This window comes from Metarhizium brunneum, chromosome 5 (genome assembly GCF_013426205.1).
Source record: "Metarhizium brunneum chromosome 5, complete sequence".
Classification (NCBI taxonomy): Eukaryota; Fungi; Ascomycota; class Sordariomycetes; order Hypocreales; family Clavicipitaceae; genus Metarhizium; species Metarhizium brunneum.
In genome coordinates, this window is record NC_089426.1 from 2483777 (window position 1) to 2508240 (window position 24464).

At 49.8% G+C, this 24464-nt stretch overlaps 8 protein-coding genes across 8 annotated transcripts; 3 read left to right on the top strand and 5 right to left on the bottom strand.

Annotated features, from left to right (window-relative positions):
• Positions 1-320: 320 nt before the first annotated feature.
• On the bottom strand, positions 321-2487 carry pla1 (Poly(A) polymerase pla1; the record flags this gene model as incomplete). The annotated part of the gene is made up of 6 exons (XM_066131327.1): positions 321-374; positions 431-509; positions 582-702; positions 842-1415; positions 1495-2236; positions 2345-2487. 6 exons carry the CDS (start codon positions 2485-2487, stop codon positions 321-323), a joined length of 1713 nt encoding a protein of 570 aa, XP_065987379.1.
• A 1388-nt stretch (positions 2488-3875) lies between these two features.
• FKH2 (Fork-head transcriptional regulator 2) lies at positions 3876-5950 on the top strand (the record flags this gene model as incomplete). Its single annotated transcript, XM_014686790.2, has 2 exons — positions 3876-4922; positions 5018-5950. 2 exons carry the CDS (start codon positions 3876-3878, stop codon positions 5948-5950), a joined length of 1980 nt encoding a protein of 659 aa, XP_014542276.2.
• An 880-nt stretch (positions 5951-6830) lies between these two features.
• Positions 6831-10786, bottom strand: clu1 (Clustered mitochondria; the record flags this gene model as incomplete). Its single annotated transcript, XM_014686789.1, has 4 exons — positions 6831-10391; positions 10449-10507; positions 10572-10652; positions 10741-10786. The coding sequence occupies 4 exons, from the start codon at positions 10784-10786 to the stop codon at positions 6831-6833; spliced, it is 3747 nt and encodes a 1248-aa protein (XP_014542275.1).
• Positions 10787-12620: 1834 nt separating this feature from the next.
• Positions 12621-13993, top strand: G6M90_00g088380 (uncharacterized protein; the record flags this gene model as incomplete). Its single annotated transcript, XM_014686788.1, has 3 exons — positions 12621-12704; positions 12786-13657; positions 13726-13993. The coding sequence occupies 3 exons, from the start codon at positions 12621-12623 to the stop codon at positions 13991-13993; spliced, it is 1224 nt and encodes a 407-aa protein (XP_014542274.1).
• Positions 13994-15923: 1930 nt separating this feature from the next.
• G6M90_00g088390 (uncharacterized protein) lies at positions 15924-17284 on the bottom strand (the record flags this gene model as incomplete). The annotated part of the gene is made up of 2 exons (XM_014686787.1): positions 15924-16615; positions 16672-17284. The coding sequence occupies 2 exons, from the start codon at positions 17282-17284 to the stop codon at positions 15924-15926; spliced, it is 1305 nt and encodes a 434-aa protein (XP_014542273.1).
• Positions 17285-17925: 641 nt separating this feature from the next.
• Positions 17926-18348, top strand: G6M90_00g088400 (uncharacterized protein; the record flags this gene model as incomplete). Its single annotated transcript, XM_014686786.1, has 1 exon — positions 17926-18348. The coding sequence occupies one exon, from the start codon at positions 17926-17928 to the stop codon at positions 18346-18348; it is 423 nt and encodes a 140-aa protein (XP_014542272.1).
• A 54-nt stretch (positions 18349-18402) lies between these two features.
• On the bottom strand, positions 18403-19955 carry G6M90_00g088410 (uncharacterized protein; the record flags this gene model as incomplete). Its single annotated transcript, XM_014686785.2, has 7 exons — positions 18403-18499; positions 18610-18702; positions 18782-18810; positions 18863-19424; positions 19519-19665; positions 19745-19799; positions 19874-19955. The coding sequence occupies 7 exons, from the start codon at positions 19953-19955 to the stop codon at positions 18403-18405; spliced, it is 1065 nt and encodes a 354-aa protein (XP_014542271.2).
• A 2906-nt stretch (positions 19956-22861) lies between these two features.
• On the bottom strand, positions 22862-23020 carry G6M90_00g088420 (uncharacterized protein; the record flags this gene model as incomplete). Its single annotated transcript, XM_066131328.1, has 1 exon — positions 22862-23020. One exon carries the CDS (start codon positions 23018-23020, stop codon positions 22862-22864), a length of 159 nt encoding a protein of 52 aa, XP_065987482.1.
• Between the last annotated feature and the right edge of the window lie 1444 nt (positions 23021-24464).

A 24464-nucleotide genomic window follows, 5' to 3' on the forward strand; every position in this document is an offset into this window, starting at 1 on the left:
TGTTTTGTGCTGCTGACCCTTTCGTTCTTGTGTGTGCTGCTCGTTGTCGTACAGCGGAAGCTAAATTGAAGGCGGGATGCAGTATCTACCAGCTACCTGAGGAACCTGAGGAGTCGACGCCTAGAAACAAAGCCTGCAAGCTTTGATAATTTACGTACGTCAGCAGATAAAATCAAAGTGGGGGATCCAGCCGGGACCAAGTATTGCCATCAAACCCTTTTCAAGGTTCATGTTGGTTGGCGGGCCGGCTCGATTGTTATCCGTTGCCAACTTCTTTGAATGAGTTCGTAAACGGAGTACTGTGAAATTTGATATGGCACTCAGCCTGCAGCTGCAATAGAGGCCTGCTGTCGTTTTGCTGGAGGTGGGTTGTCCTAAGCGCAAGTTAGCCCAGGGCTACGGTCTTTGCAACTGTCGCGACAATGGTTACCTCTGAGGGGCCACGCTTCTTCGATGCTCCCTTGGCGCCCTTCTTCTGCGGTTTCTTTTCTCCAATATCGAATACATCGCTAGGAAGATTAAAACTTAATTGATAGCTTAGCATAGTCGCCGATATCTCAAAGTGAGGTCCAAAAGCTTACTTTCGGACGTGTTGTACGCCAATAGAAACAAGTGGTTTCAATTCTTCTTGATACTTCTGCCATTGCGTACACAGGACTTTAAACTCGTCAACTTGGTAGGAGAGATCAAGAGACTTGGCGGCTGCCATTCCATTAGATATTGTACAGCTAGTCTTGACCGGAAATCCAGTAGCATGAGGAAAACAAAATTGGAATTAAGGGCGTCACTTTGTATTCCAGCCTGGGGCCCGGGGGTTGGGGGTTGAAGAGATGAAACTTACCTTCGTCTAGTTCTAATCCGATGTAATGGGTTGTGGTAAAGACCTTCGTTGGTCGTTTAGATTCTGTGTCGCCATTTTCAGTTGCATCATGTCTTGGCTCTTCGGATTCGAGTTTTGCTGTAGCTTGGCAATCCTCATCACCCTTGATCAAAAAATCGAGACTGCCGTCCTGTACCTGTGCTATTTCAGAGTCGTCCTTACATTGATGTCGACGCTCGTATCCCTTGTTGAAAGCATGGGCCAAGGCGATGGAAGGATGTTGTTCCAATTTCTGTACTAACATGCGTACTTTGGACTCAACGTATCCTGACCAAACGTTATGTGCTTCCTTAGATTTGCTGGCAGATATGACGGAAATATAATACTTGTAATCTGAAGTAAAGAAAGTGTGTTTCACGAAAAGGTCGCTCCAAGGTCGCTTGCCGACCATAATGCTCTCTGAAATCTCTAAGCCTCTTCGAAGTTCTCGATTAATAATTGCCATAGAAGAGCGGCTAATATTAAACGTGGCACACATGGAGGGATATGCAGGAGTAATGACGGGCATCAGGTGGAATGAATCGCCTTTATAAATCTGAAATAACATAGATCAGCTGCAATGTTCATTTTTTCTCTTTTGACAAGGGGATGCGGAAGTATCCAAAAAAGCGTACCTTTGGGTTCCATACACGAACTGGCAGAGGGCCGCTCTCGATAGGCTTGAGCAAAACAGGTTGAGGCCAACGCCATTGACTGATGACCAAAAAGAACTTGTTGACTATCACAGACGTTGCAGCCTTTGGATACAATTGGCAAACCCGTGCAACTAACATGGCCCAAGCAACACCGCCGGGAAACCCCATGATGTTGCCGTACACTGCGCGACGTTGGGCCCACAGCTTGATGGCCCGTAAGGCAAGCTTGAATGTGCTCTGCTCGGGTACGAGTGTCAAAATTTCATCGGTCACTCGTGTCCCATTAAGCGACCGGAGCTCTGCCTCGTCAAGACCTCGAAGCAAACCAGAGTCTTGAAGGTCTTGAAAGTCAGGGGCGAGCTGTTTCTGAATGATCCGCGAGAAGATCAAATCAATACTTATGCCGGAGTATTCAAATTTGATAATAGGCACAAATGCATCAGTTACTGCGGCCAAATCCGTAATGGCGCCCTTGGGGGCCATAGCCTCCAACAAATCGGGGAAGTACTTGAAATAGTCCTCCCGCGTGACGTATTTAGGAGCGACGATGAGTGTATCTATATCGGAACCGGGCCCGAACACGCCGAGACGGAAGCTGCCATATGTAAATACTTTGCCACGGGCGTTCTTTATAAGGACATCGTTCTTGGGCTCTTTCTCTCGAGCGACGCGCTTGACAAATTCATCGCAGATAGCTTGCAGTGATTCGAGAACTTTGTACCTACAAGCACGGAAGAGTTAGGGGCACGTTGGACTGAATATTCAGATATCTCGATAGGGGCAAAGGGGGCCCTTGAGGGCTGGTTCAGGTTGTCCCGATGTAGCGCACCTTTTTTGGGTATCGGAAGGACTTTCGAACGTCTTTTGCCGCCGTAATTCCTCGATGAGGGCATCGCTTGCACGCTTTTCAGCCTCGGTAGGCAGCCCTACGGAAATGGGCGGTGTCACGCCGAAAACCTGATCGCTCGACATTGATACAAGCCTTTAATTGTAGCGTCGAATACTGTTGAGCACACGTTGAAGATATTCCTAACTCTTGGTAATGGCCGCCGCGACTACGCCGTCCGAGCAATCTAAACGGTGCAGGGTGCCAGGCGGTAGGAATTGGCGATATCTTGGAGCGTAAAGAATGCTAAATGCCCCAATAGTCTGCCGTGGTGCGCAGCAGATGCCGCAGAATGTATTAAGAAGAGTTAGGGGAGGGAGACGGGAATGAAGAGAGACAGAGAGAGAGAAAGAGGGAAATGGACGTGCCATGTATGGAATGGTAGGAAGGCTGAAGCTAGACCAGTGCGCCTGGTCAGGCTGGTAGAGGACAATGCCAAGGTGATTGGAGCATGTGGCCCGGGGGACAATGATTTTCCCTTCCAGGGGTTATTCCCCCATTGACAGTAGTGGACCTGACTTCACACTGAGGCCCAGGTGAAAGGATCCCCCTCCAAATTTCTCATGGGTTGTTCTGTACGCCGCGCAGCGCACCTCCTTGTACGTGACCGAAGAATTTCTGCGTAATTCGCTGATTCATGAAACTGGTTGAATAGATGGGTGATGAAGACACACAATGCTGATGCAAGTCAGTGATTGATTATATCGATGGAGCCCGAGAGAAACCACTGCGAACTCAAGTACAGAGTAAGTATAAGTACTTGGTTTTTTGTAATAGTTGTACAGTACGTCCTCTCAGATCTCTAATAGATGTACCTCTAGGTAGTCGAGTACTTAGGTAGGCACCAAGCAGGCCTGAGTACTGCCCTGCTACTTGATCTGTCAAACAAAGGTAGCGCGTACCCTACTTAAGTACTTAGAGGTACTTACTCCGTAAATAGTATTGAAATGCCATGCCAAAACTCTCATCGGGCGCGATAACTCACCGCCCCTGGTTGAGGCGAGGGCAATGGAGTTACTCCACCTGCGAATGAACTCTAATTCGCTGACTGACAGCCACCCAAGTTCCTTGAGATGGCCGATTGTCGACCATCCCTGGAGGCCAAAACGCGAACGCGGTTGTTGCCCGCGTGGAAGGTTAGCCGACACTTTAATTGATTGACCGAAGCAGAACGAAGCTCGCCATTCTTCGCACCTTTCGCTCTTCACTCTTGCGCCTGACGAGTACTTCCTTCGTGGACTGATACTACGTTCCTTGTTCCCCGTCTCAGTTTTTACTGGGACTAACACGGACCTCCTCTCGAAAATCCCGATTGAACAAACCAGACTCCAGCTTGTCCTTTGGCTGTCCAACCTCTGCATCGCCCGCCACCTTGCGTCTGCATCCGCCCTCTTCGTCTGGCCACGAGCTTGCGCAACCACTCATTCCACGACAAGCTAAACCTCACGATTTCGCTGCTCACTCATTCAGCGCCATGCCGCCGTCGGCGAAGAGAGCCCAGCGCGGCCGCCGCGACTTGCGCAGAGACAAGGACGTAGCCAACCCTGTTGATGTCGAGGATTCCTCTCCCAGCCGCCCAGCCAAGCGTCGCAAGCATACTCGATCCTCAGACCCGGCAGACTCGAGCCTCCTGTCCGGAAACGCATCAAATTCTCAGGCTCATGATGCTGAAGACTCTGCAGGCACGGATGATGACCACATTGTCTCACAAGTCACCCAGCAACTCAAAACCCAGCCTGTCCAAGCAAGCAAAGATCATGCTAATGCGATCCACGAGGCCAATCGCAATGGTGTCAAAGCCTATGCCAAAGTGGCGGCTCAAGATTGGACTTTCTACATAACGAAGCTCGCAGTCAACATCGGTCGTGCACCCGAAATATCCCATGCCGATGAGGAGGAGGAAGACGAAGCCCATGTTCATATCGACCTGGGCCCGAGCAAGATGGTGTCACGCGAACATGCCTCCATCTGCTTCGACTCTAAAGATGAAAAGTGGATTCTTCAAATAAAGGGTCGTAATGGCGCAAAAATCGACGGGCAACCCCTCAAACCTCGGGCTTCTCATGCCCTCACGTCTGGCGAGGTCATTGAAATCGGCACTGTTGAGATGATGTTTGTGCTCCCATCGGAAATATCGCCTCTACATGTCCACCCCTTGTTTTTGCAACGATGTGGGCTAGGCCCGGACGTGGCAAAAGCCCCTACATCTCGGCGACAGCCGCTTATTGCTCCAGCTCCCGCCGATTATAAACGGCCAGGGACGCCCCCATCTACTCAGAGAAGAGGAGCCTCGATGGCCAAATCCCCAGGAGTCAGTACTCCGGCAGTATTGATTGGCGCGCATGGCGTAGACCTGAGCCATGATCACAACCAGCATATTAAACCACAATATAGTTACGCCCAGATGATCACACAAGCGATATTGAATGCCCCTGACGGGAAGCTCAACTTGAACGGCATCTACACCTTCATTATGAATAGCTACTCGTATTATCGACATCAACAGGCCGCTGGCTGGCAGGTGAGTACCATTTTGGCACGTCACAGGGGCTTGAAAATTTACCTGGCGTGTAAAGGAATCTTTCAAGCTAACTGCACTGGTATTTTTTGTCTTAGAATTCTATTCGGCACAATCTCTCCCTGAACAAATCATTTGATAAGGTCGCCAGATCTACTGATGAACCTGGGAAGGGCATGAAATGGCAAATAGTCCCAGAAGCAAGAGAAGAAATGACCAGAAATGCCTTCAAGATCGGCCGTGGCGGTCACCGGGGTTCTTCTGCACCATCGTCGCCGAATCAACTCAATTATATCACCCAAGGACCAAAAGATATGGCATCTAGAGACCCAGGGTCTGTTCGAAAACGACGAGCGTCACCTATAGCTTCGCCGCCGCCGCGATCATCTCTGCGCGCGTCACGATCAACCCCCCAACAAAGTTCGGAACGGGGTATCGGACGGAATGCCAACTTAACAGAAGATGGCAGTCCACTGCCACGGCATCGCAAGTCAACAAATATCGCACCTGATTCGTCCATCTCGACCTTCAATCCTCAATCTCCCACTTTGACCTCGTCGTATCTACAAGATGAAGGCGCTTCTTTTGTAACACCTGCACCGCCGCGTATTCATCCGAAGCTTGCGCCCCCAAGCACCGCCCAACGACCCAGCCAGCACATGCCCACGAGCTCGCCAGCACCCTTCTGGAAGTATGCCGATATCGGCAGCACGCCGCTACGACCATCTGCTCCATACGAATTCAGTCCTTCAAAACTTGCCGGGGGATTATTGCCTCAGAGCAGCAGCCCACCTCGTGCTAGCAAGTCGCCACCAAGCAGCCCCTCTAAACCCCAAAGGCTTCCAGCCCTGGAAGGTACCATGCGGGAAAGTGAGGGATCTGAAGACGTGGAAGAGGACCAGGGATTTGATTTAACAAAGTATGTTATATTCCCTTCCGCTCCTCCTCTACCTACCCTTCGGTACTGCTGGGCCTCATTCGGAATGAACCATATCGACACAGAATCTTGTGTCCTTGTGCTAACGAGATAAACTTTGACTCAGGGGCTTTCAAAGTATCGGCTCATACCATGCACCAGTTGGGAGAGGAATACCTGTTGCTAATGCGTTGCCTGGCAATACATGACCTCGGCAAATGATCGTTTCGTTTTCGATAAAAATACAGCATTCCCGAGCATGGCATCACCAAGATGCCTCCGCTACTTGCCACGATCTAACCAAGCCCGGACGTCTGAAGACAAGAATCTGAGCCAACGTATAAGAACTAGATCTAGCCCGTGACCACGTGCCACCCGTTCGGAATGAAGTGTGACGGGACTACAGGTTTAACGCATCGGCACAATTCTTGGTTTCTGGGATTTCTACCAAGAAAGTGGAACATCACTTTTGTTTAAAACAAAAGGATCATGTTGTTCAGCCAATGACGTCCTAAACCGACACCTTCATAGCACTTGGCCATAGCGGGCAAATAGCAGTAGAGACAGTATGGCGCAGGACCGCGCATTTGGACGAGGCTGAAGGCGTGATGTTGAGTTGAGATCTTATTATGGCACCCTACGAAATGATGTAGAAGTAAGATGCTGCAAAAAATAGAATGCTCTTGGCGAATCTTCACCGTCGGGCGTACATGGAAGGGTTTGATGATTCCTGGTTCCACTAGTGAATCCATTTGCCCAATGTGTTAGTACCAGATCAACCTTGCCGAAGCATGCCTCCCATGATTTCCACGCTATTGCGCTACTTCACAAAGTTTTCCCCCAAACCCCTCAATGATGCATGATTTGCTACAGTTAGTTTAACATAGATATACAAGCTCCATACTTTCTTGGCTACTTCCCTTCCCCTAAGTTGATCGCTTGTGGCCTTCTGTCCGTTGCAATGGAACGCCAATTTCATCGCATAGTAAGGGGACTTATGCCGATGTTGACTGTCCCCGGCGCTTCGGGTTTCCTCGACCCGGTCGCTTCTTTGAGGCCTTGGACTTTTGATCCCCCCCTTCGATGAACTTGATTAACTCATCAATGCTTCGTGCATCAATCTGTGACGGCTGGGTCATGCGCTGCGACCGAGCGCCAGGTTGTTGTTCCGGCGGAACAGTTGCTGGAAAGCGAATGCCCGAACGAATGCGGCGAGATTCGACATCCTTGGCATGTTTGGCAATTGACACGGCATTCTGTGTCAACTGTTCCAGCCAGCTTTCGGCTTCTTTCGTGTTCTTATCGTCCGGTCCGAGTTCACTGAGGAATATGTTGTACGATTCACGCATGCGGTTCACGGCTCCCTTTGAATCGTGGTCCAAAGCGAGAGCTTGCGCCAGCTGGAACAGCAATGTTGCCGAGTTGATGGATTGTTTGCCAAACACAGATTCACACACGCGGAGTGATTCTTCAAACCACAACCTCGACTCATGATACTGCTTCAGGTGTTGCAACATGACGGCTGCGTTATTGATCGTTGTAATAGAGTCAGGATGGCCTGGTCCGTAGATGATTTTCCAAAGCACCAACGCATGCTTTGAATATGCCAAGGCCCCTCTGCTATCTCCTACTTGATGCAGAAACAAGCTCAAGTTGAGGTAGTTAAGTAATGTCTCGGCAGAGTCAATACCAACAGTGCGCTCAGCGACGACAATAGCCTTTCTGGCCAATTCAACAGCCGCTTCCTTGTCATCCAGTTGGTAGTATAGCATTGACAAGCTGTTGTATACTCTAGCTACCTCCGGATGCAGAATTCCGTAAATCTGCTCGTGCAGTGATAGGGATTCGAGAAGAAGTTCCTGCCCCAGCTTCTTCTGATTTTGGATTATTGAAAGACGTCCGGCCTCGAGGGCTTCCTCTGCTAGAGAACTTCGTGGCGCAGAGTGTTTGATAACGGGGACTACGTCAACCACGTCCTCAGGGGAAAAGACCGTGTTCACAGTGCTCAATGTAGCTGCGACAGTTGACGTTTCCTGGCCCTTCTTCTTTTTCTTTTTGTCCTTTGACTCTCCATTTTGCTGCCCGTTCGATTGCTTAGAAACGGTTTCAGTAGATTGATAAGAAGGCTTTGTCCTTTCGTCGAAGCTGTAGTCTTTTGCTTGGATTTGGATACCAATTTTCAGGCAAATCTCACGTAATAGCTGGAACTTGCGAATGGTATTAAGCCAGCCATCCTCCAGTTTGTATCTGAAGCGTTTGAGAACCTGTTCCTCGATGCTGACCCTAAGCTCTCCAGGAGTGACCAGCTCAAAGGACAAATCGGAGTCAGAATATAGAGACTTGAGCGAGGTATCAACTTCAGCCTTGGGCTTGGCGTTCATCTCATAGCCAAGCAAACAGTTGAGGAGATGTGATATACAGGAGGCCGTGAAAGGAACTGGGAGGTCCCTCAAATAGACAGCGGCCGCATGCTTGAATGAACGAGCAACCATGTCCTGTATGCAGATCTCCTGGAGGCAACGCAACCTTCCATCGGTAGCCCGAGAAGCGACCGCTCCGAGATATCGAACATTGATACCTCGTTTGTGCAATAGGCGGCTTAGAGACTGGCCATCCATTGGGAAGCTGATATCAGAGTCAGAGAGCTCCCGCAACAGGTCTGGAATCACCTGGTTACGCAAATAATTCCCGGCTTCCCGCACCTCCTTTTCATCCTCCTCAAGTTGCACCTTTTCCTCATCCGATTGAGGGACTTGGCCGCTAAAGGCATCGGGATTCAGCGAGAATTTGAAATCGGAGAGGTCAAGTTGTGTTTTTGACTTCCCTTCGTCGGATGCTTCCTTGGACTCGTTATTAACATCTTCGTCCGCTTTTGTCCGGTCACGGAGTGCAAGTTCAGCGTCAACCCACTGCTTCATCTTGAAGCGAGCGAACGAGTCAACGAGCTCCGGTCTTAGGACGGTCATACGATGGGGATATGCCTTGGAATGTCCCTTCTCGGCCTGAAGCTTCGTTTCCTCAAGCCAATTGATATCGTAAGGTGTGATCCGGTAAAGATCTAGAACATATTTTCGCCCATCAGTTCCCATAAGGCCTTTTGTCTCAACACTAGCCTCCAAGTCAAATCGCTTTCCGTCCTTGTCCCAGACTGGATGTTTCTTTACTTTGAGGGCCTTTGACAACTGCGCGAATGACGCGGCAAAACGCTCATCATCTGCAACAATATCCTTGCCATCGACAGCACCATAGTCAATCTGGTTTTCTCCCGGCTCGCGTTGTTTGAAAATACCAGGCACGATGCTCTGACCAACAATTCGTTTACCAAGATAGTCGACAACAACAGTAGCAGGAGCAAACAAGCCCTCAATGTCCAGCTGATTAACCAGTCTTACCCCAGCAACATCTTTCCCGGTCGCAACTCTGGCGGCTTCGTCACCGCCCTCAGATGTAAAAGTACCGACGCCGTCGGCACCAAAGGAAAAGAAAATGTTGTTGTACACAAATATCTGAGCGTCTCTACCCTCCGTGGGATTCAGAGGTGCAATCTCCCCACGTGCGACCATCACTGCGCCCTTGGTAGCAGCGTCATTGTAGTCTGCGAATAGCTTCGATATCAATCTCTCGCGGAACACTCGATCTTGCACAGTTTCTTTCGGCAATTCTTTGGCTGATTGGAACTCTTCATTCCAGTCACGCAAGGTATCTGTGTTCTCGACTCCGGAGAGCAACAAAGTTTCTTGGGGACGTGTAGGGTCAGCGACATGAGCACACAAAGCTGACGTTGGCGAAGGCACCGCCCATGGTGCTGATGGAACGGTATTGGTTATTTGAAATGTTGCTAAAGGATCTCTTTGATTATTATACTCCAGCAGCTGTTGAAATGTATCCGAGAAAGAAGGTGAGATGAGAGTAATGAGCTCCAGCAGAGAGTGAGCGGAGTATCCTTTAGGTGACGCTCGAGGATACGGGTCAAACTTAGCGTTTGATGACTTGTTCACAAAGAAGCCCGATACATGAGAGGTGATTTGGAACTGTTCCCCCTCATTGGTGCTGACTACAATGTAGAGCAGGTGGCCGCGTTGTCTCAAGTGGCATGGCGGAGGATTCCACGAAGAAAGAGCAACAGATTTGACCGTTTTTGGCCCGGGTTCAAAGAAGTCGGGGACAAGATTATTTAAGGACGGAGCAGACTGGAAGTCGTAGTCTTTCAGGGGTGATGCGTCTTGAGCAGCACCAGAAATTTTCTGGGTCTGCCGAGCGACGCTTTCAAAGAGCGAGAGCCCAGGGAGAACACCTTGATAAACGTCTACGCGATCACCGGCAGCACCAATGAGCTCGCGAATCCTCACAAGATGGATTCGTGCCTCCTTCTCCGTATACGGGTCTTCTATCAAACGGAACTCGGGCTCGGGTTCGAGATTGGGAATCTCGGCGATCGAAATAAAGTCGTTGACCTTGTTGCCTTGATACTCGAGATGAAAACAGGTATAGCGAAATGCTGCAGGCAAGTCGATAATGGATTGGCGGACCTCGTGGACTTGCTCCTGAGACGAGACCTAAAGCGAACATGTTACTAATGAGGCTGGTGCTTTATCCGCAGAATGTCAACTCACCATTATTTGCATCCTTGTCGCATTCGAATCAGGCAGGACAATTGACAGGTTTATCAAAGCTGAGGAATTCCACCAATTAGTAAAAATGCTGGGGATCCAGACTGCAACGCAACGATACCATACCTTCAGCACCGTTCTCTGCTTCAGCGTCCAAATCGGACTCGGTACCGACAGCCATGGGATTGGCAGACTTTTGGGCAGCCTCTGTGACATCGGAAAAGTTGCATTGTTAGAGAATTGGAACTAACATATCCTGGAATGGCCATAGTCACACGATGGGAGAATAACATACCTGCACCCGCGGCCGTGGGATTTGGAACCTGTTCTGGGGCGGCCATAATTGAACACGAATGAAGAGACGGAAGCAGGGGGAAATAGAATACAAAAGTCGTACAAAATTCAGAAAAATCTAGTCATGGAGTATGCACCAACATCAACTCAACAGATGGGAGACAGAGTTGCAAAGGGCTGATAGCTCAAGGAGGTTTTGCACGGGCTGCATCGGACCTTGAGAAGAAAAAAAAATTGGACAAGCTACTTGGACCGCAAAGTCCCGGCCAGCCGGAGCAGAAAGGCTACCCGCGGGATACATGTGGCCCCGGGCTAATGGGCGGGCAGCGACTAAGTATCAGGTGAGTTACTTCAATGCATTTTCTGTTGTACTCACGACCCGGACCCCGGCAAACTGCCCCAAACACTAATCCAGAAAGGGAAGAAGTCAACGTGCAAGTCAAAACCTGGCTGTTCTGTCACAACCGCTCTCCTGCTCACTATCGCTGGGGCAGGATGGGAAGAGAACGCTGCTTGCGCGATAACCAGCGCCATAGTGGCTGTCGACGAGCGGCAAGTTCTTGGGCAATCAGTGGGGATATTGACAAAAAGGGGAGCAGAGCAAACATTGGACCGGAACCAGAAGTACCTTTCGACACACTTCACCAAAGAAGTAAATAGACAATGGAATTACATACGGCATCTTGCAAGAAGTCAGGCCATCGTTGATTATTGAAGCCTAAGTAGCCTTGCATCAGGTTTCTACTGACATTTTTACTAGTGTTGTCGCTGTGTCAAGTGCTTGCAATACATCGACATTATCTACCAGGTACCTACTACGCTCGCGGTCTCTGCTGGTTCTAGAGATGGCACGGCTATGAAAAGACGCCTGAGGTCCTAAAGTATCATACTACTTAAGTAAGCTGTTCAAAGTCTAATGTTTTGAATTAAAATTCTCATGACCTGTCTTATTATAGTTGATGAGGTTAGTGATAGTGATGGTCATCAAAAGACCCCTTGCGCTACCCGGGCACCTGGTAGGCAGATTCGCGCGATCCCAGTCCCAGAACTTCCCAATGGAAAACCAAACAGTCAGCATGCATCCACATCTTTACAGTAAGTTCGGTGGATGCAGCCGAAGTCGGGACGGAGCCTTAATGATGTTGTAAGCAAGCTTTGTTCGATCGAACACTTAATAGGTTATCTAGCACAACCCCTACTACCTGGTCGTTTTGTAGCGGCTGCGCCAAGGAGTTAGGACAGTACTTGTCGTGCTCACACAATGTCTGTTCCGAAGTTGGGCCATCTGACCCCAGAGCAGAAGTGTGCAGAGTCACTGGTAATAACGTCCGGTGTCAATACAAAGGTCCTAGAGGTACCTCGGCAGGTACCAGACCGATCGCTTGACCGAATGTGACCGGCACAAGCGGCCCCATGGCCTTATGTACCTACCTACTTTACTTAGTAGGTAAGTACTTAAGCATCTAGATGCCCATTAAGAAAACTCTACAACTTTTGCACTCTGCTTCGTACTGCAAATCGAGTCATTTACCAGCCTGTTCCCGTGATAGTGTGTCTGGTCAATAGTTCAAGCCCGCATGCTGATTGGCGCGCAGGTCAAGGCGTTAGCGTCTGAGGGTACCACGCGGCTACGTCTCGTGCGCTGACCCCGGAGTCGAGGCACAATCCATGTCTGACGTTGGTTTGTTACTACGATTACAATCCATCATCGAAGCCGACCAACGCCAGTGTTATTACTGGCCGGAACGTCACTCCTCTAATCTTCTTGTCTGTCCTCCAATTCGAGCTTGCTCATTTTACTCCCGCCCATTGCTTCCAGATTACGGGGTGCGTACAACTCGTTGCCCGCCAGACTTCCGGCCGCGGTAGATAAGAACAACCATGGCTTCCCGCGCCGCAGTACCCTTTCTTGTGACGATGATGCTCGTCACAGGAGTGTGCAACACACTTCTCACGAAATACCAGGTGAGTGTTTTGTCGTTTTTCATTCAAAGTCCCCATGTCACCCTCTTACATTGACTTGACAATCGCTGATTTGATGTGGAGGATAACCAATGCGTTCGGGATTGTCATGGCAAACGACCTCAACTCTTTGAGCAGCCGGTGCTCCAAACGGCGCAGATGTTCGTAGGCGAGATGGGGTGCTGGCTCGTTATTGCACTGATGGCTGCGTATCGGCGCATCGTCTCTCGACCGTCTCCCGAGGAACGCGGCTACGAAACTGTCAACACCACTGAGAATGCAGAACATGAAGAACACAGAAACAGACCAAAGCCAGATGGCGATTGTCCGTCCGTCCTCCGAGGGTTTCGCGTCGTTCTCCTGGCGCTTCCCGCCATTTGCGATATTTGCGGTACTACGCTCATGAATGCAGGACTACTCCTCGTTGCTGCATCCATCTACCAAATGACCAGAGGTGCCCTAGTATTATTCGTCGGTCTGTTCAGCGTCATGTTCCTCCGTAGGCATCTTCATCTATTCCAATGGCTCTCTCTCGTTGGCGTTGTTTTAGGTGTCGCTGTCGTGGGCTTAGCTGGGGCTATCTGGCCTGATGAGAAACAAATATCACAGAACGGTGGCAGCTCTCTCGTTGATGACGGTTCCAGTGGAGGACTTTCAGACGCCGCAAGAGCTGTCATCGGGGTACTCCTCATTGCTGGGGCTCAGATATTTACAGCAACACAATTTGTGCTAGAGGAATGGATGCTAGAGAACTCAACCATCGCGCCGATCAAGGTCGTCGGCTGGGAAGGGATCTTTGGTTTCTCGGTCACACTCTTGGTTATGGTTGTCATGCACTTCTTGGTTGGGCGTACAGAAGCTGGGCGCTATGGCCCATTTGACATGGCCGAGGGCATTCGACAAATTTCCCAACCGAAGATTTGGACCTCTAGCGTTCTGATTATGATTAGTATTGGGTGAGCCTTCTCTCAAGACATATACCAAATGATTTGATTTGTTGGCTAACAACTTATTCTTTCTACAGTGGTTTCAACTTTTTTGGCCTGTCCGTCACACGTAGTGTCAGTGCGACCTCTCGATCAACCATTGATACCTGCCGAACGCTCTTCATTTGGATCGTCTCACTGGGACTTGGCTGGGAGTCATTCAAGTTACTTCAGATCGTTGGGTTTGCGCTGTTGGTATATTCGACTTTTGTATTCAACGGGATTGTACAACCTCCACTGGAAAGTTTGCGCATCAATGAGGAGGTGGAGGAACTACTTCCTGAGGAACCCATCGAACACCAGTAACTTGACGTCTTAATGCACTGTTGCTTGGGAGGCATTGAGCGCAAGTGTCTGGTTTGGTAGCTGGACTACTGTATAGATTTCAGAGAATCTATTTATCGTGCCATGTAATTCATCACTCCTCCGCACAAATTCTGACTTATAAGTCCTCAGGTCAAAATGTACCATGGGCACTATCCATCCTTGCAGCTCTGGACGCGTGACGTCTCGAGTGTCCTGTAAACCAAACTTGAATATCGCCAATTTCAACCATGTAAAGAATATGATTATTTCACAGCGGTGGTTAGATTTTTTGACAACATACAATTACTAATGTCGCAGTCGCTACTCAAGCACAGTGCATGGTTGCTACTAGTCTCCCCTCCCCCCAAACACTCTCGCTAGACATGAAACGAAATGCAGTCTTCTCAAGTTACATTACAGAGAAGCTCTGCTTCGAGAATAAACTTCCCCTCTTTGTACTTTTCGGAGGCTTCGTAAGCTTTGTCATATTTCCAGCCCACTGTTTCCTTGCACTGACGACAAGTAATATCGCGGACTATATGCCTACCCGTCGTCATGTTGCGCTCACTAGGCTCGCCAGCCTCAATGTTCACAACAGTATGGAACAGATAGGCCTTGCCATGCTGGCCGCGGAAATTCTATCGTCACATCTCGGTTAGCACATTCAGCCTGCAGCATGTCTTTGACGCAAAAGGAGTCTTTCATTCTGCAATGTTCGCAGGCCTTACTTGGCTCTTGCTCGTGGTGGAATCAGGTGCTTTTCGCTCTGGAAGTAGGCAGGACTGTAGGAATCCACATACCCGACTTATGATATCCTCATGATTTGCCAGATGGGTCTTGCAGGTCTTGCAGCCGTATATCTTGTTGCTATTTAGATATGTGTTGTATGAAAGACCCATATCGCCAGATCTTTGTATATCTAGGGGTACGGCGTGGAGATGGAGGTGGTTTGAGAGCGAAGGAGGTTAATAAAAGTCTGGTGGTTGGGGGGTTGATGGATCTGTGTAACACTGTGGGTTGTGGCAGGTTGTTTCAGTGAACTTGGGACGTTTGATTCCTCCAGGCAACTACGTCAGCAGTCCACAAACCGAGGGCAGGTGACCACTGACGAGGACGGCTTGCTGAACCACGGAGTTTGAATGAAATGCGCGGCAGTGAAAAATGCTGCAGACTGCGAGGGCAGCGAAAAGCGTAAGAACTCTCAAGTGCTAGAAAAAAGACGAAAAGGAAGTGCCTCTATCCTGCCCGATTCGATCGATATGTGGGATGAATGTGGTGATTGTGTTGGATTGGACTCCTCGTTCTATAGGCAGACCCTCCATGTCACGTCAGGCGGAACGCCGTACTGGGGTAAGTGGCGGGCCTAATGGCCAATATCCTGTTTAATAAGGTGACGGAGGCGATTGGCCATCTGCTTAGATGCCCGCAATTGGGATAGGTCGCAATTGAGTCACTAAGCCTGCACTTTGTTTTAGAGACATCTAGGCCAACCGAATTCTACTTAAGTCAAGTATTGCGGTGAGGTCTCGAGCATTCTGTAATCAAAACATAGTCTTGTCATTCGAGGCGGCAAAACTACCAAGGTACCTATGTAGAGGTACCCAAGGGCGATGTCTGGTGGACCGTTGGCATCTACACCTACTTACCTAGCGTACCTACTTAAGTATGAGTACTTAAGGTATGTACCTAAGTAGGCATGTAGACAGCTATGGTCACCCAAGTACGGAAGCATAAAGTAGGAATGCAGCGGCATGGTTCACGAGTTGAGACGAAGAGTATTGGAAATAATTATAGCATTATCCAACCATACTTGAGTCATATATTTCAGTAGGTATTCTTCTAGCAATCAATATACCAAGCCACCCAAGAACGCCGGCCAGCCAACAGCCCGAAGTGATCGGCAAGATACCACTCTCTTGAACGGTTACACTTATTCTTTGCCGCCTTTCCTCCTGAAGTCGAGATTCTTATCTTTAATGTTGTTAAAGTGCCAGATACCTTGTTCTCTGTCGCGCTCTAAGCGTTCCGTATCTGCCTGGCTAACTGGCACCCCTTCTATACTCTTAACAGTTTTCCCTTCTAGGAACATAATATATCCTCCAATACCAGCAACCCCGCAGCCAAGAGCAACAAATAAACCGGTAGCCCAGCTTGGGCGGTTATACCGGTTCATACCCCACATGAACCCTGAGAGAACGCATTGTAGAAACGTGTTAGCTACCATAAGCCAGATAACCAAATCTAACTTCCAAACTAATGTTGGCCGGGCTCGGACTCCGGTTAGGGGGGCCTCGGGAATCTTTGTTTCGGGGAATGGTATTGCAGAGCGCGAGACCGACTGAAACTCATCTCTGGTAATAGTTCCAGGTCCAGCGGCTGGCGGTAATTCGTTTGAACCTCTCAACCGAAACCACCCCCGGTGAATGCCAGCCAATCGCCGAAGGGCCTCGGTTTTTTTCGCTAGTCGGTATTGTAACAGGAAATATAGATCTCTAAACCGCCAGGGGGCAAGTCCGAATCCGGTGACACAGAATAGGGCGTTGAGGATCTGCGAGTCGACCTCGATCCACTTGCGCCGTGGTGAATTGATGTCGTTGCAAGAAGGGTAGCACATGGCAGGTGCTGCAGAGCTTGATTAGTACATGCTAAATGGAAACCGATATTAAAAGTGCTCTTACAGGCATTACAAAGGAGCAGGAACAGCATTCCGCCCCATGCAACCACATTCAAGCCATAGATAGTCACGGCAAACCCTACAGGTGTAAGAAAATAGTTCCAGAACGCAAGGAGACCGAGCCTTGTCGACTCGCCAAACGAGTGCTTCGGGGGGAAATGATAGCCGTTTGGAAACGGCGCTGCAGAAGGGGGCTCGCCCTTGCATTTGGCTTCTGCCTGGATAGCTGAGCTACCATCGTTCTTGCTCTCCGCGCGACCTTCCTCGGAGACGGGATGAACTGGGGTGGGTTGCAAGGCATTGTCACCGCGAACAGCTGGCTGGGCCTTAGCCGAACCAATCGAACTAGAAACAGGTCGAGGGCCAGCCTGACGTGAGAGGATAGACGAGGCTATTCCACCTGTTGCTGCAAAGAAGCCTTCTGGCAGCTCAGATTGCTCAAAGCTTTGGGATACGCGTCGCAGGCGCCCACTCAGAGATGATGATGCAGCAGGACGATTTTTCCCTATGTTCTTAGATCCGTCGGCACTTGAAGATTGCGCAAGTTCTATCGGCGAGCCTTGCTCAATTGGGGGGAACGGTTCAATGTCCGCGTTACTCTTTCTCGCGCCGGACATGGTCGTCCGTTCGAAGGCAACAGCCGATGGCAAAATGATGGGTATCAGAACCCTCTCGTGACTGGGAACCCAAGACTGTGGAGGAAATTTCGCGTCAAAGTGATTTATGCCGGCGATGCTAGGGTCGTTATATCGCCAACCCTTAAAGAATAGAGTCGAAGGCGACTGCCGGTGAGGGGATGCCAGGAAACAAAAGAGAGATGGATGACACCAGACCAGACCAGGACAAAGGGATACCCAAGAAGTACGGAGGACATGTAGGAGGTAGGAACGTTAGTACCCTGGGCTTCGATGAAAATGGCAAACGCGGACCACTTAAGTACCCAGTAACATATGGGGGGAGTACTGCTACCATCTGCAAGCGCCAGCAACATTGCAGCCGTGGGACCAGTCTGGAACGAGCCAATGCATGATAGCGGGCAACTGTGAGTAAAAAACAAACGCCGTCAATGGGTACCTTGCGTAACCAAAAATTTGACCATTACACAACTTCAAGTTCAGCAATTTTACCAGCGAAACCGTCAGATTAGTCACCATTGCATTTGCAACAACTCCCTAGGTAGCCACAGAGTACAGTATCGAAGCCATTACTACCTTGGCTTGGCTTGTTTTCGTCCGACCGGTGGCTGTGCTGAGGAATCATGGCCGAACAAGAGGAGCACCATTCAGCTGCGGTGAAGGATGTTTGCGACACAGTCCTTCATAACCTAGCAGACCAGCATGACTGGACTTGCCTGGAGCTCCGCGACGGACCGGAGCTGCCTCGATCTCTAATAAGAGGCCTGCCGCCCAAGCGGCTGTATTTGCACCCTGACGACCAGATTGCTGCTCTCGCCCACGAAGAAGCCACTGGGGAAAAGCTGTTCCAAAACCCAGAGTACGAATTAGTTTTGCCAGTGCATATTACGGAGACATGGTCCCTATCCAGATTCGCGGCTGTTTTCAATTCGGTATCTAATAACGGCACACGGCCAAAGAGGATTTTGTTGGCTACTCTTCACAATGATTCTACCGTGGTTTACTACCTAATGCATGAAGGGATGGTGAAGCCTCGTCAAAACTAATTTTTTTGAAGGCTTCCAAATCGCGTTCCACGACTGCTCACTAGCTATCACTTACTATGGGCGAAAAATGACCTTCTGGACCTTCATCTTGTCAAAAAGCTCGTATCCTTCTACAGCATCCCTCAGTGGCATGACATGGTCGAACATGAATCTGCGGTGGCAAGTGCATTGGTCAGTCTCATCCTCGAACAACGGGCCTATCCCGATGTAGGCAAGGGTGATGAAAGCATTGCTGATAGGCTTGACTTATTGACGACTTACCCGAGTTGGTGCTGCTTCTGCTCCAAGACTTTCAATGCCTCTGGGAAAACATGACGTACCGGGCATCTCCCCATCTGGAGACGAACATTTTTTCTGCAAAATTGTTAGCTTTCCTCTTCTCCATTGCTCTCTTCCACTCGACACTCAGAACACAAGAAGGTCCTGTTCCTACCCGTAACCTTCATTTCCGGTCCACGGGATCTAAAGAAACGGTCAGGCACCGGCTAAGAGATATTTGTCGAGCGTCACATACCTCTGCGTTGTGGACTCCTATACTACTGATTACCCCAAATGGCCGGACAAGATCAAACGCAGTCCTCAGCGCTGGGCTCAGACCCACGACTTCCACAATCATATCTGCCCCACGACCGTCAGTTGCTGTCATGACGTGCTGGCGCATCCCTTCTGGATCAGTTGCGAAGTTGAGAGGTGTTGCACCAAGATCTTGAGCAATTTTCAGTCGACTTTCTACCCCATCGACTGCAAAGAGATGGCGAGGCTGGAGGCCGGACGCACAGGCTATCGCGCAAAGGCCAACAGGACCACAGCCCACAACGACGATGGTGGACTGAGTGATGTCTACGGTTGGAGACAGCTCTATTGCATTCTTTACTCCAAAATAGCCAGTGGGGAAAATATCGGCCATTAGAAGCAAAGCACGATCAGAAATAGTCTCCGGTGCCTTGAAAACAGTGCTGTCGGCAAATGGTACTCGCACATATTCGGCTTGCCCGCCATCGAGTCCGGCAGACCCAAAGAGCAGGCTTTGGTCACAGCGAGCTGTGAAGCCCCTCTTACAATAGAAACAGTTTCCACTATGGATTTTCATGTTAGCGGGATTTTTAAGTATTCCTTACTTTTGGGCGACATATTTCCAATTGAGTCATCGTGGGATCAGGCATAGCGTACCAGGATACAGTGAAAGGAGACACGACCTTGTCCCCTACGTGTAAGGTATGCACATCAGACCCAACCTCGCTCACGATGCCTGTGAACTCGTGACCCATGATGAAGCCACAGCCAGACTTTTGGTGCCCACGATATACATGCAACTCGCTGGCAAGTGGTGGCGTCAGTCTTCAGATCTGAAACTTGGTCCTGCTCAGAGGAAAATTGGGAAAGCATAACGACTTACGAGCCGCAAAGGGCAGTCGCTTGCACTTTGATAATGATATCTTTGCTGTCTTGCACTATGCCCATGTTAGGCATTTCCTCGCCTAGGCAACATGAAACGCACCCAATTCCAAATTTGCAGAATACGTACATTGAGGTACGGGGCAATCCCGAACAGCTACCTGACGTGGACCCTCGAATACGACGGCTTTCATGGTCATTGGGAGACTCATGATCAGGGATTTTTGCCTTGAGTAAGCACCGTCCAGATAGATTTTCCAGGTCTCGGTAATGAGTGAGGTTAAATTTCAATGTGATCCAGGACCGATACATGCTTTTGCTGCTTCCGAGGCTGAAGCATGAGGGGGTCCCGGTTGCGGCCACCACCTCAATGTGTGGGGTCTTGCAGCCAGATTCAAAACCTACCTCCTACTTAAGTAGGTACTTAGAAGTACTAGTACTTCAGACTCCTGTTCGTCTGGAACGTTCCAATAACACTGAAAGCACACTCGGTATCGCTTGTGTTGGCATAGCCTTTGGCGGAGGGGGCCTTTGTGTAGTAGTGAGCCCTTCGATCTACAGGTCGCGAGCCATTCACAATGGCCGCCCATGGTATGTCTCGCCAGTCCGTGGATGAAGGACACAGCCAACTTTAGAAGCTAACCCATGGACTCCGCCCAAGTGTTCTGGTACTAAAAAGGAGCGGACTAAGTCTCAGGCTCAGGGACGGCGACTCCTTCAGGTCTCCTACTTAAGTACTTACTTTAAGTACGCAGAATGAACACAGCCCGACGTGTTACTGCAACAAGAGTTAGCGCAGGTCTGGTAGAGGAGGCGGAAAATCTACCTCGCTGCACGTAGGAGGAAGAATTACATTACAATTTGATCATTCCTCCAGTGTTACGAACTAGCGTGGTGAAATGGTTTCTTCTGTGGCGGCTCAAACAAGCACAAATGGGTTTCGCTTGATATGCGCATAGAGGCGGAGTAGTCGGGAGTCTGGGGTCTCTTCTTTTGCAGAGGTCGGGCAACTCCTTACTTTAGGTACCTAATAAGTACCTAAGTACTTACCTAGTAGTTTGACACAAGCACGGATTTGCCGAGACTCGCATATCTATGGAGTTCTGCATGTATGTAATGTACAAAGCAGCTGTGTCAGTCGGTACTTCCCGATAATTGATGCTGTACACACATTCGCTTACTTACCAAGCAATCAGTAGTGCTTGGCAACGAGAAATTTACATGTTCGAACTCACATGCAGCTTGTTTCTTGTCTGAGATGGGCTTCGTAGCCGTTTGGTAGGTGCCTTACGGCTTCCCTGAGCTGGGGAAAGTCTGGTCCATGTCAAGGCCAACCGGACTTCTGAAGCCAATTATTCGTTACGCTCGGGCATCCTCCGCCCAGCCGCGCCCCCCCTCCCGGGGTTGCTCCAGCACGGGTGGACCCAGGTATGTACACAGGCGGGGCGCGCCCGGCGGGGTGCGGCTGATGAAGCTCGCGCGAGCCCATGCCACCTAAATTGCTCTGTGCTGCCATGGAATTGGGCTTACTATAACATGTAACCACAAAATGGGACAAGTTGTAAAGCGGGTGATACGCAGTGGGAAGAAAACTGAGTCAACAGATCTAACTAAGCTGGAGGAGCGTAAACTGGCAGGGTCTACTTACCACGTGTGTTGTATGCATTACCGGACCGATAGACTATGAAACTATTTTCATATCTAGGGATTGCAGGTTTCTGGAAGACGAAAGCGTTGCCAACAATCCATAACCGACCCAGGCTACATTCAATTCCTGTACTCCCTCGGCGCTACCCGAAGTACCGGTACATGACAGAATAACAATGTCAAAGGCAGTATTTGGTAGGCAGGTAGAAGAAATGAAAAAAAGGGGGTGTTGGTTGGGTTTTGGAACAGGTCAGATATGAGAAACTCAGTATCTAATAATGTACGCGCACCGAGGTCGTGATCAAATAAGCGCAAGAAGTACCAATGGGCGCCTCCAGTTAGCGAAAAGTAACAGCTCACAGCCATTTGTTAATCCCTCAAGAGCGTCCCATGCATTTGCAGCCAAGCTCACGGTAAAGCAAAACATCGGACGCCAAGCCCAGATAGCCTCGTACAGTAGGCATCCACATTCCGTTACTTTTTTTCCTGAACGGACTACGGTGTGTGATCTTGACCTCATGATAAGTCCGTGATACAGGAAGGCCGAGCTGGTCAAGATGACAATGCCATGGGCCAGCTATCAGTCAAACTACCTAACGACCCAGGCAGGTTATTATAATCTACACTCTGGTATGAATATTGCTAGGCTGTTAACTTATATCGACGAAAAGCCGCATCCTAATGGTCTCGAGGTTTGTTGCATCGTCTATCGGACCCCGAAGCTTTACACGGATGCTTGGTTGCGGATCGATTGATTTCAGCTTTCATGGCACTTGTCGGCGAAGTGCTTCATCTGGTTTTGTCGTGGCTTTGTAATTACGACTTTGCTGTCAACAACCCGCTGACCAACCCGATCACTGGGGTCTGCTCGCAAGACATGCTACGGAGTACAAGCTATGGAAACACGAGTATGTTTCAAGGACAACCCAATAATTTCCAGGCCCCTTGAAAGCACCTTCATGAGCCAGTTGAAGGAAGTATACATATGCCTCGTCGGTTTCCGAACATTGTGTCAGTGTAATAGAAGAGAGTAACGCCGGAACTGACATCTTTGGAGACCTCCCGCTATCCCTTTTACGAAAATTTGCTGCGTCCGAGTGAATTTTTGGCCGAATTCCCCCATTCTACCGTGAGTTTGAATGAAAACACGAAAAACTTTGTTTGCAAACGACGATTTCCCGCGCAGGTTATACCATATACCATTTACCGCTTCCCTAGGTAGTCAGTTTACTTTGCGTCCTATATAACGTACTTACATAACTAAGGAGCTGGGGCAGCGTGGTATATATTACTAGAATCCGATATAAACAAGTTCTGCTGCGGAATCATCTGCGGTTGAGCAATATTTGATGTGACGTTTCGCGAGACCTGACTTATTACCGAACTGCTCCCGCAAAAGGTGGGTAGATGTCAATTCGCCTACAGTAAGAAATAAGCTCCATGGTACTCAGACCTACTCAGCCTCAGCCGCTCAAGCGGTGGAAAACATCACCTCGCGCACCCAGAGAGACGCAGCCTCCTCGACAAGAAAATCGGTCCACTTCTGGACCATTCCCGCACCCTGGTCACAGAGGTCATCTCCCGCGTTTTCATCGCCGACGAAGGGGATGGAGGGTGGCAGCGGGCCCATGAGCCCGGCAGCATAATCCCGTACCGGCAGATTGAGGCTTATGTACGTGCCCTAGGCCTAACAGGAGAGCAAAGACTGCAGTATTCCTCATCAAGTACTCCGTGCAGTACCAACTTAATAGCCAACAGGTCCCGCTTACCGAATCCCCCGTCTGTGCCAACGGAGTTGGGGAGGACATCGACGATTTGGGTAAGACTGCCCTCTGTGGAGCGCTATCCGAGGCTGCATGGCGAACGGTTATGAGAACCAGACACCATTATTACCTTGGACGAGGCGTGCGAGTCCAGACGGCGTGTTGCGCACCAGTGAAGTCAACACCAACCAATTGAATGCTCCACATCGACCACTAGGCCAGAGGCACCTGTTGTACCCCCCTTTGCCCTCCCTTCTGGGTTGGATTTCTGTTGTTGTCCAGCACTCGTAATGATCTAGGCGGTTGTCACAACAGCCCAAGTCGAAGACATCTACGGATCCATGGTGTAATTGGACGCGCTTTTATTTCCTCTAGTTTAGTCTGATCGGAGCGGCGGTCGTCGCATGCGGGCTGTGAAGCCTCCTATGAGCAAGCGAGCGATGGGTGAGGGTGAGTGAGTCCCGAGCGGGAGTGGGTGGTGGATGTGGATGTCAAGGTGCACATGTGGTGTGCCGGCTGGGCTCTCCTGCCGAAACAGCGGCTAACTAATAGGCCACCAACCCAAGGTAAATAAGCACTTGCTCTGTGTCCGGTGATTGATACTCCAACAACGTCCAGATGAGTTAATTTGGCCGGCAAATGGTGAAGTAAATGATGTCAGGGTTGCCAGTCCACCGCCCTGTGGATGTCCTAGCCAGAGTAGAGACTGAATGTGGGATATCCCTCAGCGTTCCCAGGAAATGGCTTTGACGACATACATATTGTTGAGGCAGGAGCTCGACATCTTGGTGCCTGCCTGTACATAGCTGGCTCACCAGGTGACTGACTGGCTTTGATTGGCTCAAAGCGGCTGCAAGCATGATGAAGCAGGTTAAGCAGGTTGGGTCGCCGAGCTGTCATGATTAACCTGTCATCGCAGTGCCAGGGTCCCCTGGTCGAGTGCACGAGGCTGTACCGACCGGAAGTCCGAACCACTTTGGCGGGGGTGTGTTAACCTTGCCGTTGGTGGCGGGTAGTGGGTACCTAGTAGGTACCTGATATCCAGACATCTGGTTGCTCAGGTACTTGCAAGTCGGCACAGGGGAAGGAAGGCCTGGCACAGCGAGTAATATCAATCGAAGTTAGCAGCTTGCTTGCTCTTCAAACGTTCCAGAGGATGCTGCTTGGTGTGACAGCATACTCAGTACCTAAGTACTAATTAGTACTTAAGTAAGTAAAGTAGGTACAGGATCACCCTCTCTAATACTACTTGACATTTCAGCTCCAAGATTACCAAGCAGTAAGGAGCATGTTCACGATACAACTTCAAAG